Source organism: Crotalus tigris, unplaced genomic scaffold (genome assembly GCF_016545835.1).
Source record: "Crotalus tigris isolate CLP2741 ecotype Arizona unplaced genomic scaffold, ASM1654583v1 scf7180000018016.4438896, whole genome shotgun sequence".
In the NCBI taxonomy this organism is placed as follows: domain Eukaryota; kingdom Metazoa; phylum Chordata; class Lepidosauria; order Squamata; family Viperidae; genus Crotalus; species Crotalus tigris.
In genome coordinates, this window is record NW_024096778.1 from 471,121 (window position 1) to 484,657 (window position 13,537).

Sequence of the window (13,537 nt, forward strand, 5' to 3'; positions counted from 1 at the left end):
CCCACTAGATAACTCCATGTATACCTATGCAGTCATTATCCTACATTTCCACTTACACAGAGAAATCATTGATAAGCATACATAATCATTTCATTCTGCATATGGAGGAGCTACCTGGTCTTTCATTCTTGCTTTTCTTGGTAATGCTACTGTAGCTTCCGTTTCTGCTGTAATGCCAGTTAGCCTTTGTTCTAGTTCACAAGTATTTTCCTTCAGGGCTGCTTCCACTTTTCCCGTGGAAGGTGCAGGAGAAGAACAGGCTGAATCTGCTGGGCGTGGCGATACGCTCTCCATTCTATTAGTGACACCAATCTGATCTTCTTCATCATCACTGGATAGAACAACTGAAAACAAAAGCATTTTTCTGAAGTTTATATTTTATGATAACTAAAATATGAACCTTTAAAATTATCATAACAACTAAAATTTACTATCCAATTCTAAATAAGAAGTTGAAGATATGGAAGAAGTGTCTATTTAGAACAAGAGAAAATTCTGTGTCTCATAGCACCAAACCCGCACTGGCTGATCTCAAAAGCAGAGCTGTCAACAGACATGACATACTATTCATATGCAGGCATCTAAGATACAAATGCGATTTGTATTCTATATAACTTTAAAAGAATACATTAATATTCTGTTTTGCTCTAGTATCTGTTAAAGCAAACATCATATCTTTAACCTTATTTTAGAACTTAGAACTAAATATATGTTTCCTAGGAGGTCTCTATGAAAGACACTAAATAGAACTCTCTAGTTCTATACCAGTGGTGGCGAACCTATGGCACGCGTGCCAGAGGCGGCACTCAGAGCTCTCTCTGTGGGCACGCGCACCATGCCCCGGAGATGGCAACCGTCCCCCTTCAACCAGCCACCCGCTAACTCAGCGAGGTCCCACATGGCCGGATGCATCCCAGCATGGCTGGTTTCCTTCCCCCATGTCCCATCCCTCCTGGCCTCGCATGCTCTCCTTTTCTCAGGCATGACCCACTGCATCGCTTCTTCAACTGTCAGCCGGCTGTCCAGCTCAGAGGTGGCTTCTCTGAACTGCTGGTGGCAAGCCGTGGAGCCCCAGAGTGTGCTGGGCGAGGTGCTGGCAGGCTGTGGAAGCTGACAGACACTGTTGGCCCCCATGCAATCATTGGCCTCTGGGTGCAGGGGCCAATGGTGTCAGGCAGCCGTCGCCGTGCCCCTGCCTCGCCTTGCCCTGCGGCAATAGCACCCCTGCCCTGCCTCGCCTCACCCTGCAGGACGAGCCTCCTGCCCACCGCCCCACCTGCCAGAGACTCCCTGGATCTTCCCCAACCCTGCCCGGCCCCCACAGGCGTCTCTCCCCACAAGCAACATCAAGGTGACCACGCCCACCTTGGCCACACCCACCCAGTCTGCCATGACCACAGCCACACCCACCCAGTGGATCATGCCCACCTGGCACCCGGTGATAAATAAGTGGGTTTTGGGTTGCAGTTTGGGCACTCGATCTCTAAAAGGTTCGCCATCACTGTTCTATACATATAGAACTCTGCTACATCAGAGACTTTCAGAACATGCTCCAAGACCATTAAGTAACTCCAGTGATATATTTCCTCTTCAAAATGGTGAAGGTTATAATTTTAGTTTTTACCTAGCTTTAATTTTTTTTTTTTAAACAAAAAGACATACTTGGATCATTTAGTTCAGATGTTGTTGTAGTCTTCTGTCGTAAATGTCCAGTCATTTTAGAACCCACTTTTCCATTTGGCCGTAACATAGCAGGACCTATGTTGCGCCTCACCATGACTTCTGCAGAAATGGTTCCATAAAACTTTTTTGCATTTAATCCCGTGCTTAAAGAATGTTGCTCTGTTGAACTGTCATGTATTGATTCTCGTGTCAAGTTATCATGTAAAGGCATGCTTTGTGTGGCCTGTCTTTGCAAGCTTCTAACAAAAACCCCAGGAAGTTGGCATTCAGTTTCACTTTCATTTGTTTTTCCAATGCATGGGCAAATTCTGGAGCAACTATCCAAGCCCTAGGGTTAAAAAGATATTTTTGCACATATTATGAATAAATGTAACAGGTGTGGAATACAACTTGCATAGATTCACAGATCTAACTTTCTTTTTTAAAAAATAGAATTAAGCTCCTGTCATAAATTACTATCTAATTTAAATTACCAGCTAATTCAGCTGTACTTTTGCTTTTTCTCAGGTTTTTCACCGTCATTCTTTTTCCAAGCCATTACTCTTATATTTTAACATTTTCAAATATTTAATCACAGATTTGTTGAAAGACGTTTTAAAATATTTACCACCTGTTTATGCAGTGAAAGAGTAATAATTCAGCAAGTCCACTACTTTACAACTTGAAGATTAATACCTAAGTATCTAGTTTATTTTCTAATGGAGTCTGTGTAAAAGAAACTAATTTTAGATTTAAAAAGGCAAACTGTTACAACAACAGTATTAGAAAAGGAATATGCAGCCAAATTGTGACAATTGCAAAAGACTTTATAATCAAAGTTTTAAACTGTAGTTTTACCCTTTTAATAATGGCATTTCATGAATTTAACAGAAAATAAGGAAAAGTAAATATATAACCCACCTCTATGTGGGTTGCATTAGTTTTGGTGGCAGGAGATGGAAGCAAACCAGCCTGATATAAACTGCATTGCCGTTTCTGTTGTACCCTCCTTGTAATTCCTGACTCTGACTCTGAACCAGACTCATCTCTGTTCTCCATCACTCTTTCTAAAAAAAAATAAAAATAAAAAAGAGGGAGATCATTACTAATTACCACCAAATATCTTCACTTGGAACAGCAACTCTAATTTACTCTTTTGCTTTTCATCAGGATGAAGAAAAAATAGTTATTGATTGCTTCTGTCCAGGCACCTATGATAATTCAAGGGGGAAAAAAGGCTGCAAAGCTATTCATTCAAAACAACTGTTTCTCACTCTAAGCAGCATGTAGCTGAAACTTCAAATGAAAACTGATATACCAACACAAAGACCTATTTTTTTTTCTAAATCACAATATAGACCCTAGCCTACAAACTGAATGTGTTGACTTCAATATATTAAATAACTAAGTAAATCAGAATTGGACAATGATAAGTTCTTTAAGGGGAAAAAAAATGTAAGAATAACAACACAGTGGTAAAGTAGTTAAGAGAATGGCAACCAACAAAGCAGCATAAATATAATTCCCACTACTGGATAGTTGAAAAGAGATTTATTTTCCACTTCAAAACATATTGTTATAAATTGAAATGTCCATATCATCAATTAAAAATATAACTTACAGCCCTATTAATCCCCTCCTTAAGTAAAAGGTTTGTTCTTGCCAAAAAGTAATAAAACAAAATAAGGAAAAGGAAAAAAGATCAATATAAAAATAGTTTTTAAACAACAAGCAGAACAAAAAATTCTTTTATAACTGTTTCTATTGAGAAGGCCAAACATGCATTTATTTCTTTTTATATGTAATATACATTTAAATCATTTTAATATTTTTAAAAATTAAAAAAGACATACTCATCTCCTGAAGCTGAGACCACTTATTGCAATTGTTATCCACCTTTGGAATATTATGGGGATATTCTTTCCTAGGAAAAGTCAATCAGAAGTTGTATTCAGAAAAATTGCAACTATATTTAAAGCACAGCAAATTAACAAAATGTTAAAAGGTATTTATATTTTACATTGTAGAAACCTAGCATATTGAAATCTACAAGTTTCTAAACAGTGGCTGAAAGGCTATGTGAAACTTCTGAACCTCTTATTTTTGACTCCCACTACATTGTCTGACCATGCTGAAATTTGTTGAGTTTCTACTAATTTAAATAGGAATTACAGAAAAGTTTATCATAGTAAACACTGACACACACCCACATAGACACAAATCCCTCACCCATTTACATCTATCCTATGCCCTTTAAACCTCTAAAATAATATAAAAGTGATTTTAGCCACTAAGATTGTCTACCTTATTAAATGCTGTATCTAGCTTCCATTCTTTGGTCAGAATACAGGCAGTCCTTGACCTACAACAGTCTATTATCAACTGTTCAAAGTTATGACAAAGCCCAAAACTGGAACTTATGAACTCCGACAGTCACATGAATGCATTTTGGGCATTTGGCAAATGGCAAATGGCCTGCATCTGCAATTGGTTCACTTAACGGTGGCCATGTTCTCCACAAAAAAGGTTGACCTTCATGGTTTATGACCAAAATTGGGGCTTAATCATGGTCTTACATCAAGGACTATCTGTAAAACTAAAGGCTATGAAAAAGAAAATTCCTGACAATATTATCTTTGACTTTCAATCACAACATAAATGCTGTTACTGATCAATGGGTTCCATCAGTCAGCTACATAAAATAAGTATGTAGTTAACTGCCACTGTCCTGACAAACTGTTTGTGTGAGGAGAAAAGCATATTTTTCCATGCTGCGGGGGGGGGGGGGGGGAGGTGGAACAGGAATTCTCATTATACAATTAAGATGAAAGCACCCATAAAATAAGATGGTATTGACATTTTTAAGGTATTGATAGACACAAAAAGTTTGCAGTACTGCAATAACTATCCAGAAAAAATTCTGATTGAGTGAAGTGTACTAAGGTACTTGAAATAGTAAATCTTTTGTTACAATAGATAATGGAGAGAGAGAGAGAGATTACATCCCAAAAATACAAGGTTTCTTTTGCTATTTATATTTTAGTTTTGGCAGTCACTTTGTCCATAGCCACCTAAGCTATTATGAATTTTAGCTTATAAAACAAATTAGACATTTTATTGTCTAACAATCCCTTCTGTCAGCATGCCAAACTTAAAAAACCAGAAAGCTTCCATTTGACTTGTTCAGTACCTGATTGAACTAGGTTTTCTAACTTGTTCTAAAGTAGCAAGGAATCAAAATCTAAGAATAACAAATTTCTGACTTCTTAAGAAAACTGTTTGGAGGACATGCTGAATAAACCACAATGTAAGTCTTTCTGGTTGGTTTAGCTATTTCTCCCAGAATAAAAAGCTCAATAGAAATGATCTCACAGAATTCTATCAAAAAAAGGCAGAATTCTTAGCAATTTAGCATATTATTGTATGCGAATAAGACTCTCTTTACTAAATTATTACTAGATGCAAAAAACATATTTTAGGATAAAACGGAACTGATAGTTGATACTGCATGTTATATTCTTTAGCTATTTTAGATTATATATCCTTTAAAATTAACATGGTCTTCAATGGTTGTTACAGTACAATGGAAAATCTATTTAACTAAATTGGGGGGGGGGAGGAGAAAACTAGTGATAATATGAGAAACCTATTCCCTATTAGTGTAAAATTTGGGGAGATAACCATGAATACTAAACAAAGAACTAGATGCTCACCGAGAATTACACTTACCATACTTATTTACAGGACAAATATCAATCTTAAAAATAGCCAACTTATTATTTATTTCATTTTAGCAGATAAAATAATAATTGCCCAATAATAGAAAACCTTAGATAGCCGGAACCACTACTCTATTGAATTTTGATGAATTTTATATTTTATCTCAATTGCAATACACTTACTGCAGGCAATACTTTAGATCAGCAGCTCCCAACCTTTTCTATACCCTGCTGCACCCCTAGAATGCTTCTGATATATTCCTGCACCCTTTACAAAAGTTCAAAATAACGGCAATGAATTATGCATATACACTACAATTTTGAAAACCCAAGCTTTCATACCCCCTGGAATATCATCTCGCACCCCTGGTTCGGAACCCCGCTTTAGATGTATGGTGAATAAAACTATGTGTATTTTCTACCTATCTACATTTAAAAAAAATATTTCGTTGTCTCTAAATATCATGGATTTGTCACTTAGTTACTTGACAATATTTAATAATAATAATGATGATAAAGTTGGAAGGGACCTTGAAGGTCATCAAGTCCAACCCCCTGCTCAGGCAGGAAACCCTATACCATTTCAGACAAATGGCTGTCCAGTCTCTTCTTAAATATTTCCAGTATTGGATCATTCACCGTTTCTGGAGGCAGGTTGTTCCACTGGTTAATTGTTCTAACTGTCAGGAAGTTTCTCCTTAGTTCTGGGTTGCTTCTCTCCTTGATTAGTTTTCATCCATTGCTTCTTGTCCTGCCTTCAGGCGCCTTGGAAAATAGCTTGACTCCCTCTTCTTTGTGGCAGCCCCTGAGATATTGGAACACTGCTATCATGTCCCCCCTCATCCTTCTCTTCATTAAACTAGACATATCCAATTCCAGCAGCCGTTCCTTATATGTTTTAGCCTCCAGTCCCCTAATCATCTTTGTTGCTCTTCTCTGTACTCTTTCTAGAATCTCAACATCTTTTTTACATCGCGGTGACCAAACTGGATGCAGTATTCCAAGTATGGCCTTACCAAGGCATTGTAAAGTGGTATTAACACTTCACGTGATCTTGATTCTATCCCTCTGTTAATGCAGCCCAGCACTGTGTTGGCCTTTCTGGCAGCTGCAGCACACAGCTGGCTCATATTTAAGTGATTGTCCAATAGGACTCTGAGGTCCCTCTCACAGTTACTACTATTGAGCAAGGTACCCCCTATACCAGGAGTGTCAAACTCAATTTCATTGAGGGCCACATCAGCATTGAGGTTATCCTCAGGGGGCCAGGTGGGTGTAGCCAGGGTGGATGCGGCCTACTGGGTGAGCGTGGATTGAGTGGGTGTGGCCTACTTGGTGGGCGTGGCCAGCTCTACGTCGTTCGCGTCAAGGGTACCTGTGGGGGCCTGGGCAGGAGTGGGACAGATCTGAGGGTCTCCGGCAGAATGGGGTGGGACCAGGGCAAGTGGGACCATGTCCACTGGAGGAGCCTCACTATTCCTCTCAGGCCATGCGGGGGGCCTGGATGGTGGTACGGGCTGCCTGGAGCCCTGGGCAGCAGAGGTCAAATGCCCAGCCTGGTCCTTGAGCGCCCGCAGCACCAAGCCCAGCCCCACTTCCTCAAGGCTGCTGCTCAAGGTTCTCCTGGTTCCTCGCTGTTTCCAGATAGCCTTGTGGAGCTAAGACTGAATGCGTTTCAGCATAGATGGCCACCATAAAATTGTACATGGCCTGGGCCAGGGCCAGGGCCAAGGCAGGGGAGGCCGTTCCCTCACTGTTTCCAGGATGGCTTCACGGGCCACATGAAACCACTTCGCGGGCCGCATCTAGCCCCTGGGCCTTGTGTTTGACATGTCTGCCCTATACGATACCTGTACATTTGGTTTTTCTTGTCTAAATGTAGAACCTTGCTTTTTTCACCATTGAATTTCATTTTGTTAGTGCCCAGTGTTAAAATCTGTCCAGATCCTTCTATATCTTAAGCCTGTCTTCTGGAGTGTTGGCTATTCCTGCCAGCTTGGTGTCATCTGCAAATTTGATGAGTTCCGCATCTATCCCCTCATCCAAATCGTTGATGAAGATGTTGAAGAGCACTGGGCCCAGAACAGAGCTATGGAGCACCCCACTACACACTTCCCTCCATGTTAATGCAGTTCCATTGAGGACCACACGCTGAGTAATCACATTTTGATAAATACATAAAAAATAAACAAGTGACTATTTTTTTAAAAAAATTCTGTTCACTTAAAGCAGTTCATCGTAAATGACACTTTGCAAATACATTTCATATGCTAGACCAGGGCTTTTCAACCTTTTCACCCATTGTACCACTTTTAGGATATGGCAACATCCGAGTACAACCAGTCACCTAGCAAGGTGTCAAAAACTTGATGACCACAAAAAAAGGAAAAAAGTGATAAAGTACAGGTAGTCCTCGACTTACAACAGTTCGTTAGTGACTGCTCAAAGTTACAATGGCACTGAAAAAAGTGCCCCCCAAGCCACAGCCAAGCAAGACACCTTCCTATCCACCCGGTGGCGCTCTTCCTCCTGTCCGAGGTTTTCATTGTGAGCATTTCTGTTGAGGATTGGCAGCAGGGGTGGGGTGGGGGGTGTTTGGTTTTTATTCCCTCCGTCTGCTGGGTGGTTGCAGCAGGTTTTGGTCACTTCACATGGCTCTGGGACACTGTGACTGTCATAAATATGAATCAGTTGCCAAGCATCTGAATGTAAATCACAAGACCCTGGAGATGCTGCAACATTCCAACTGATCGGTGCTTCTTCTGAGCTCAGCAGAAGCTCCAGGATCAGCGCTGAGCTCCAGCTGGAGCCCTGATAGCCCTGCAGCTCCAGCCATCTCTTGCTCAGGCTTGTGCGGTGCTACCACCGGTTCAGCTCATTCCCCTCCCCCACTACCACTTTTCTAGGATGGTCGCATACCACCTGCCAGGTGCCAATGTACCACAGGTGGTACCTGTACCACTGGTTGAAAAGCACTGTACTAAACAGTTGTATTTCTAGTGAATGAATCTTCATTTAAAGATGCAACAAATGGAATTCCATTTACATATCCCCCACAAATAATGAGCAAGTCCATTGTATATCTAACTATCAGTTACATTTTGCTTAATTTTAAGGAAATTTTAATTAATTTTAATTTTACAGTACCTACAGCAGTGGTTCTCAACCTGTGGGTCGGGACCCCATTTGGGGTCAAGCTACCATTTCACGGGGGTCGCCAAACAAGGCTGTCTGCCATTTTTTCCCCCTTTTCTTTGGCCACGCCCCTGGCACCCAGTGATGTATAAGTGGTTGGGGGTCACCACAACATGGGGAACTGTATTATGGGGTCGCAGCATTAGAAAGGTTGAGAACCACTGACCTACAGCAATTCCTGTTATGTATTAAAGTTTTTATGATGTAAATGATGTAATTTGCTAGGAATTAAAGTAAATATCAATTAAATTTTAAAAATAGAAGCATATATTAAAAATGACACTTGCAAAGGCTCAAGATGCTTCACTTCAGACTAAGGAAGAATACAGTATCTCTGTGGCTAACTGCATGCACATCCAAAAGAGAGACTTGTCCCCTCCCCACAATTATTGCGACATATTCAATGGCTATAGTACAGTGGTGGCGAACCTATGGCACGGGTGCCAGAGGCGGCACTCAGAGCCCTCTCTGTGGATACGCGCACCATCGCCCTAGTCCTAGACCTTCAGCTGGGTTTTATAAAACCTTTTTGCCGTGTGCAAAAAAAGTTTCAATCAGTCAATTTCAACTTCTTGCAGGAAAAAAAAGATCTTGCAAAGTCGAAATTGATTGATTGAACTTTTTAGTCCCACCCAGTCTGCCACTACCACCGCAGCCACACCCACCCAATGGGCCAGACCCACCCGGCACTCGACAATGCGTAAGTGGGTTTTGGATTGCAGTTTGGCACTCAGTCTCTAAAAGGTTCGCCATCACTGCTATAGTAAGCCCTTACATGTCAATGTGTTCCTTTTTTTTTTTTTAACCCTTAATTCCTTTGGTAACTGAGGCAGCTAATAAACTGAAATAACAGTAATACAACATATCATGGGCATAAGGAACCTGGCTGTTTTAATTGTTTTATATTAATTACAATTTCCTATGATTACTTTTGTCATCTAAAGAAAACAAAAGATAATGGGTTAAGCCATGGTTGTTAAATTGAACATAGAATGCTTAATCTAAAAATTAATTGCACTTAAATTAAAAAAGAGAATGAAACTTCCAATCTTATTGCACTGAACTCGAGAAGGATGAAGCATATACTATAGGTTTGAGATCTTTATGGTTCATTTCTAGCTGTAAGGAAGTATGGAAATGGCCTTCAAGAAGAAATTCAACAACCATTAAAACACCCATATGGCCCAGAAAGGGAGGAAGGGATAGAAAGAAACTCAAGATAACCCCACTTGGATTCTCTTTGATATAATATGGGGGATAGAGAATCTCTGTCAGGCTTTCGAGATTCTGTTATTACATTCTCAATCAATAAAACAAAGTTCCAATAGTTCTTGTGGAACTTATTTTACAACCTAGCGTACTCAAAGGGCTAACAAAAAGGTAAAGTTTACCCTTGTCCAGTCATGTCCCCTGTACTAGGGGACAGTGCTCATCTCCCTTCCTTAGCGAAGAGAGCCAACATTGTCAGAAGACATTTTCATGTTCATGTGGCCAGCATGATTCTATGCCAAGAAGGCGCACTAAATGAAATGACCTTCCCACCAAAGTGGTACTTAGTTATTTACTTGATTTTGCATGCCTTCAAACTGCTAGATGGGCAGGAACCAGGGCATTTAATGGGAGCTCATCCTATCAAGCGGTGCTCAGGTCTGGAACCCAGGCCGTTAGCTTTCCAGCCAAGTTCAGCATCTTTAACCACACACACACACACACACAGTGTGCATGAATATGTATGTATGTATGTATGTATAGCTCTACTAAATGTAATAGAATATGAATACATGTTGGCCAGATTTTGTACAAAGGGCTGACACTGTAGAGCAAATAGTGCATGAAAGTAAAATGTACGTATTCTTGTTCATGTTCTAGAAGAGCTATGCTTATTATGAATCCCCATGTCTATTTTGAATGGTCTATTAAAGAGAACATTGGTTAGGAAGGGCATAATCAATAAAATTTACCAAAAGAGGAAAAACTGATCTAAGATTGAGTTTTATCTGCCCAATTAGCAGAGATATTCTGGTCTGCAGTATGACATGAACTTTGGAAGAGTCTACTTTATGAATATCTGAAAGTATCACTGTAGTTTCTAATAAAATTGTGCTTGTTTTCTTTTCTAGGTATGTTTCTCAAAGTAGTATTATTTCATGACTTTAAATTTATCCATTCGATTTATATCTAATCTTTACTATGGGTGGTGGTGATGTATGAACATAAATGGCGATATATAATTCTGCATAGTATTTCTACTGTAAACCAGTAAAAACAGATAAAGGAGTCCCTGTGAATTTTATTCTGCTAATCAGTGCTGACTATAGGAGGTGGTGCTCATCTCCGTTTCAAGGCCATTGAGCCAGCGCTGTCCGAAGATATTTCCATGGTCGGGAGGCTGGCATGACATCCAGAGCAAGGTTGCCTTGCCATCGAAGTGGTATCTATTTATCTACTCGCAATTTCAAACTGCTAGGTTGGCTCTCACAGGTTCAAGGTTGAGTCAGCCTTCCATCCTTCCGAGGTTGGTAAAATGAGGACCCAGATTGGGGGGGGGCAATATGCTGACTCTGCAAACCACTTAGAGCAGTGGTTCTCAACCTTTCTAATGCCGTGACCCCATAATACAGTTCCCCATGTTGTGGTGACCCCAGGGGCGTGGCCAAGTGGGTGTGGCCACCAAGTGGGCGTGGCAACCATGTTGTGGTGACCCCCAACCATCAAATTATTTTAGTTTCTATTTCATAACTGTAATTTTGCTACTGTTCTGAATCGCAATGTAAATATCTGATATGCAGGATGTATTTGCATTGAACATAATTAAAGCATAGTGATTAATCACAAAAACAATATGTAATTATATATAGTTAAATATTTATTTTTAATTACAAAACAATGAAATTTTGTGTGGAAGCATGGTGTAGCATGGGTAACAGTCTTAATATAACAAACCACAGTAAACTACATTGCTACATTTTTCAACAGTATGCATAAAAAGCCAACATCAGTGCGAAGGTTGAGGTTGCTTACTTTTCACCAGATCAGAAATTCTCGGGGCAGTCTTTGCAAGAGCACACCGAAGATCATCTTCCACAACAAGTCTATTTCTGTATTTAGACTTGATAACCAACAAGCTGGAAAACCCTGTTTCACAAAGATATGTTGTTGGCAATGGAACAAGAAGGCGCAACACAGTCTCAGACAGAACAGGATATGACTGCAAACATTTGATCCAGAACTTTGTAACTGGCATTGTGGAGAAATCAGTTTTCGCTGCATCGGTGTTAATAAGCTCAATGAACTCCTCTTGTGCTGTCTCAGGAACATTTTCAACGTTGACTGTGAATGGGCTTCTGGCAAGTGCAAATGGGATGTCAGGTAGATTTGGAAAGTACGATGAGGTTTCATCTGCAGGCATGAGCATGTGTTCTTTAACAGATTTTATCAACGTAATCCTGTTGTCTGGTTCAATGTCATGTTCCTCAAAGAAAGCAGATAAGGAAGGCAACATGAAAATTTTATTTTCATCCAATTTTTTTTTTGCCAAAGCTGCAGTTTCATTTGGAATGATTGGATCTTTTCAGTCAAATCAAGGCACGTTGCATTTGGTCCTTGCAGTGATAAATTTAACTCATTCAAGATGGCAAAGATGTCAACTAAGTAAGCTATTTTCTGCAGTTCGCTGTTATCGCTGAAAATAGCTTCAAACTGTGGTCTTTCTTTCTGAATAAAAAATGTTTTGAGTTCATCACGAAGCTCAAAAACACGTTTTAAAACTTTTCCTTTCGACAACCATCTCACTTCAGTGTGAAATAGCAGAGCATTGTTTGGCGCATCCAGCTCGTTGCACAGTTATGAAAACAATCTTGTGTTTAAGCTGCTTGCCTTTACAAAGTTGACACAATTTATGACGCTTTTCATTACTTCTCGTAATTCTTGCGGCAGCGTCTTTGTTGCTAATATTTGCCGATGAATCATACAGTGAGTTCCGATGACTTTTGGTGACTCATTCCGTACCAAACGTTGAAATCCAGATCTACATCCTAGCATAGTGAGCACCATCTGTGCAAACACCACAAACCTTTTCCCAAGATATGTTATGCTCGTTCAGAAATGAACCAACTTTGTCAAATACATCACGTGCAGTAGTAGTTGTTTCAAGAGGTTTGCAAAACAGAAACTCGTCTTTAAAGTCGCCATCATTAACATACCTCACGTAAACCAGTAACTGGGAACAGTTTGCAACGTCTGTAGATTCATCAAGCTGAATACTAAATATTGGAAGTGGAGCAGATTTAATTTCTTGGATTATCTGATCAAGAATATCAGCAGACATGTCATCTATTCTTCTGCGGACAGTGTCATTGGACAAGGAAACTGCATTCAATTTTGTCACAAATTCTTCTCCGATCATAACTCGAACAAGGTCTTTGGCCGCTGGCAACAGTAACTCCTCTGCAATAGTGTAAGGCTTCATGGCTCTGGCGATTCTGAGTGCCACCAAATATGACCCTTCAAGGGCTGCTACATTTTGCTTCTGGTACTTGCCACCAGTGTCAAGTCTGCCTTTCTTCAGTGCATCAGCTTTGGATTTGAAATAGTTTATGTCCTTGCCAGCATAGCTTGGATGCCTGGTCTCAAAATGCCGTTTAAGTTTGTTAGGCTTCATTGATTCTGTTGACAAAACTTCAGAGCAAAGTACACACTGCGGTTTCTCGATTCCCGCTGTACAAATAGACGTGAAGCCATATTGTAGGAAATCCTCACTATATTTCCTTTTCCTGATGTTCTTCGGATCCATTGTCTTGAATGGTTTGCTAGTGAAAATATGTAACAATAGCTTCAATAATACAAAACATGACACATGGCATAGTTCAGTCAAAACAGTTCATTAAAGTTTCCTACGATTTACCATTCTCTGTGTTGTTCTATTTTCAAACCCAGTGTTTCTCAACCTTGACAATTTTATG

General features: G+C 40.0%; 1 protein-coding gene across 3 annotated transcripts in view; it reads right to left on the reverse strand.

Moving 5' to 3' along the window:
- The window catches only part of SENP6 (SUMO specific peptidase 6), a 98,709-nt gene that overhangs the window by 36,586 nt on the left and 48,586 nt on the right, over positions 1-13,537 (reverse strand). For all 3 annotated transcript variants that reach the window (XR_005557079.1, XM_039346622.1, XM_039346623.1), the window contains 4 exons: positions 3,516-3,586; positions 2,584-2,729; positions 1,663-2,011; positions 115-344 (listed from right to left, as the gene is read on the reverse strand). Coding sequence is in view for 2 of the 3 variants with exons in the window: in XM_039346622.1 (XP_039202556.1) it covers positions 115-344; positions 1,663-2,011; positions 2,584-2,729; positions 3,516-3,586 (796 nt within the window). In the remaining variant the exon portion in view is untranslated. The remainder of the gene's footprint in view (positions 1-114; positions 345-1,662; positions 2,012-2,583; positions 2,730-3,515; positions 3,587-13,537) is intronic.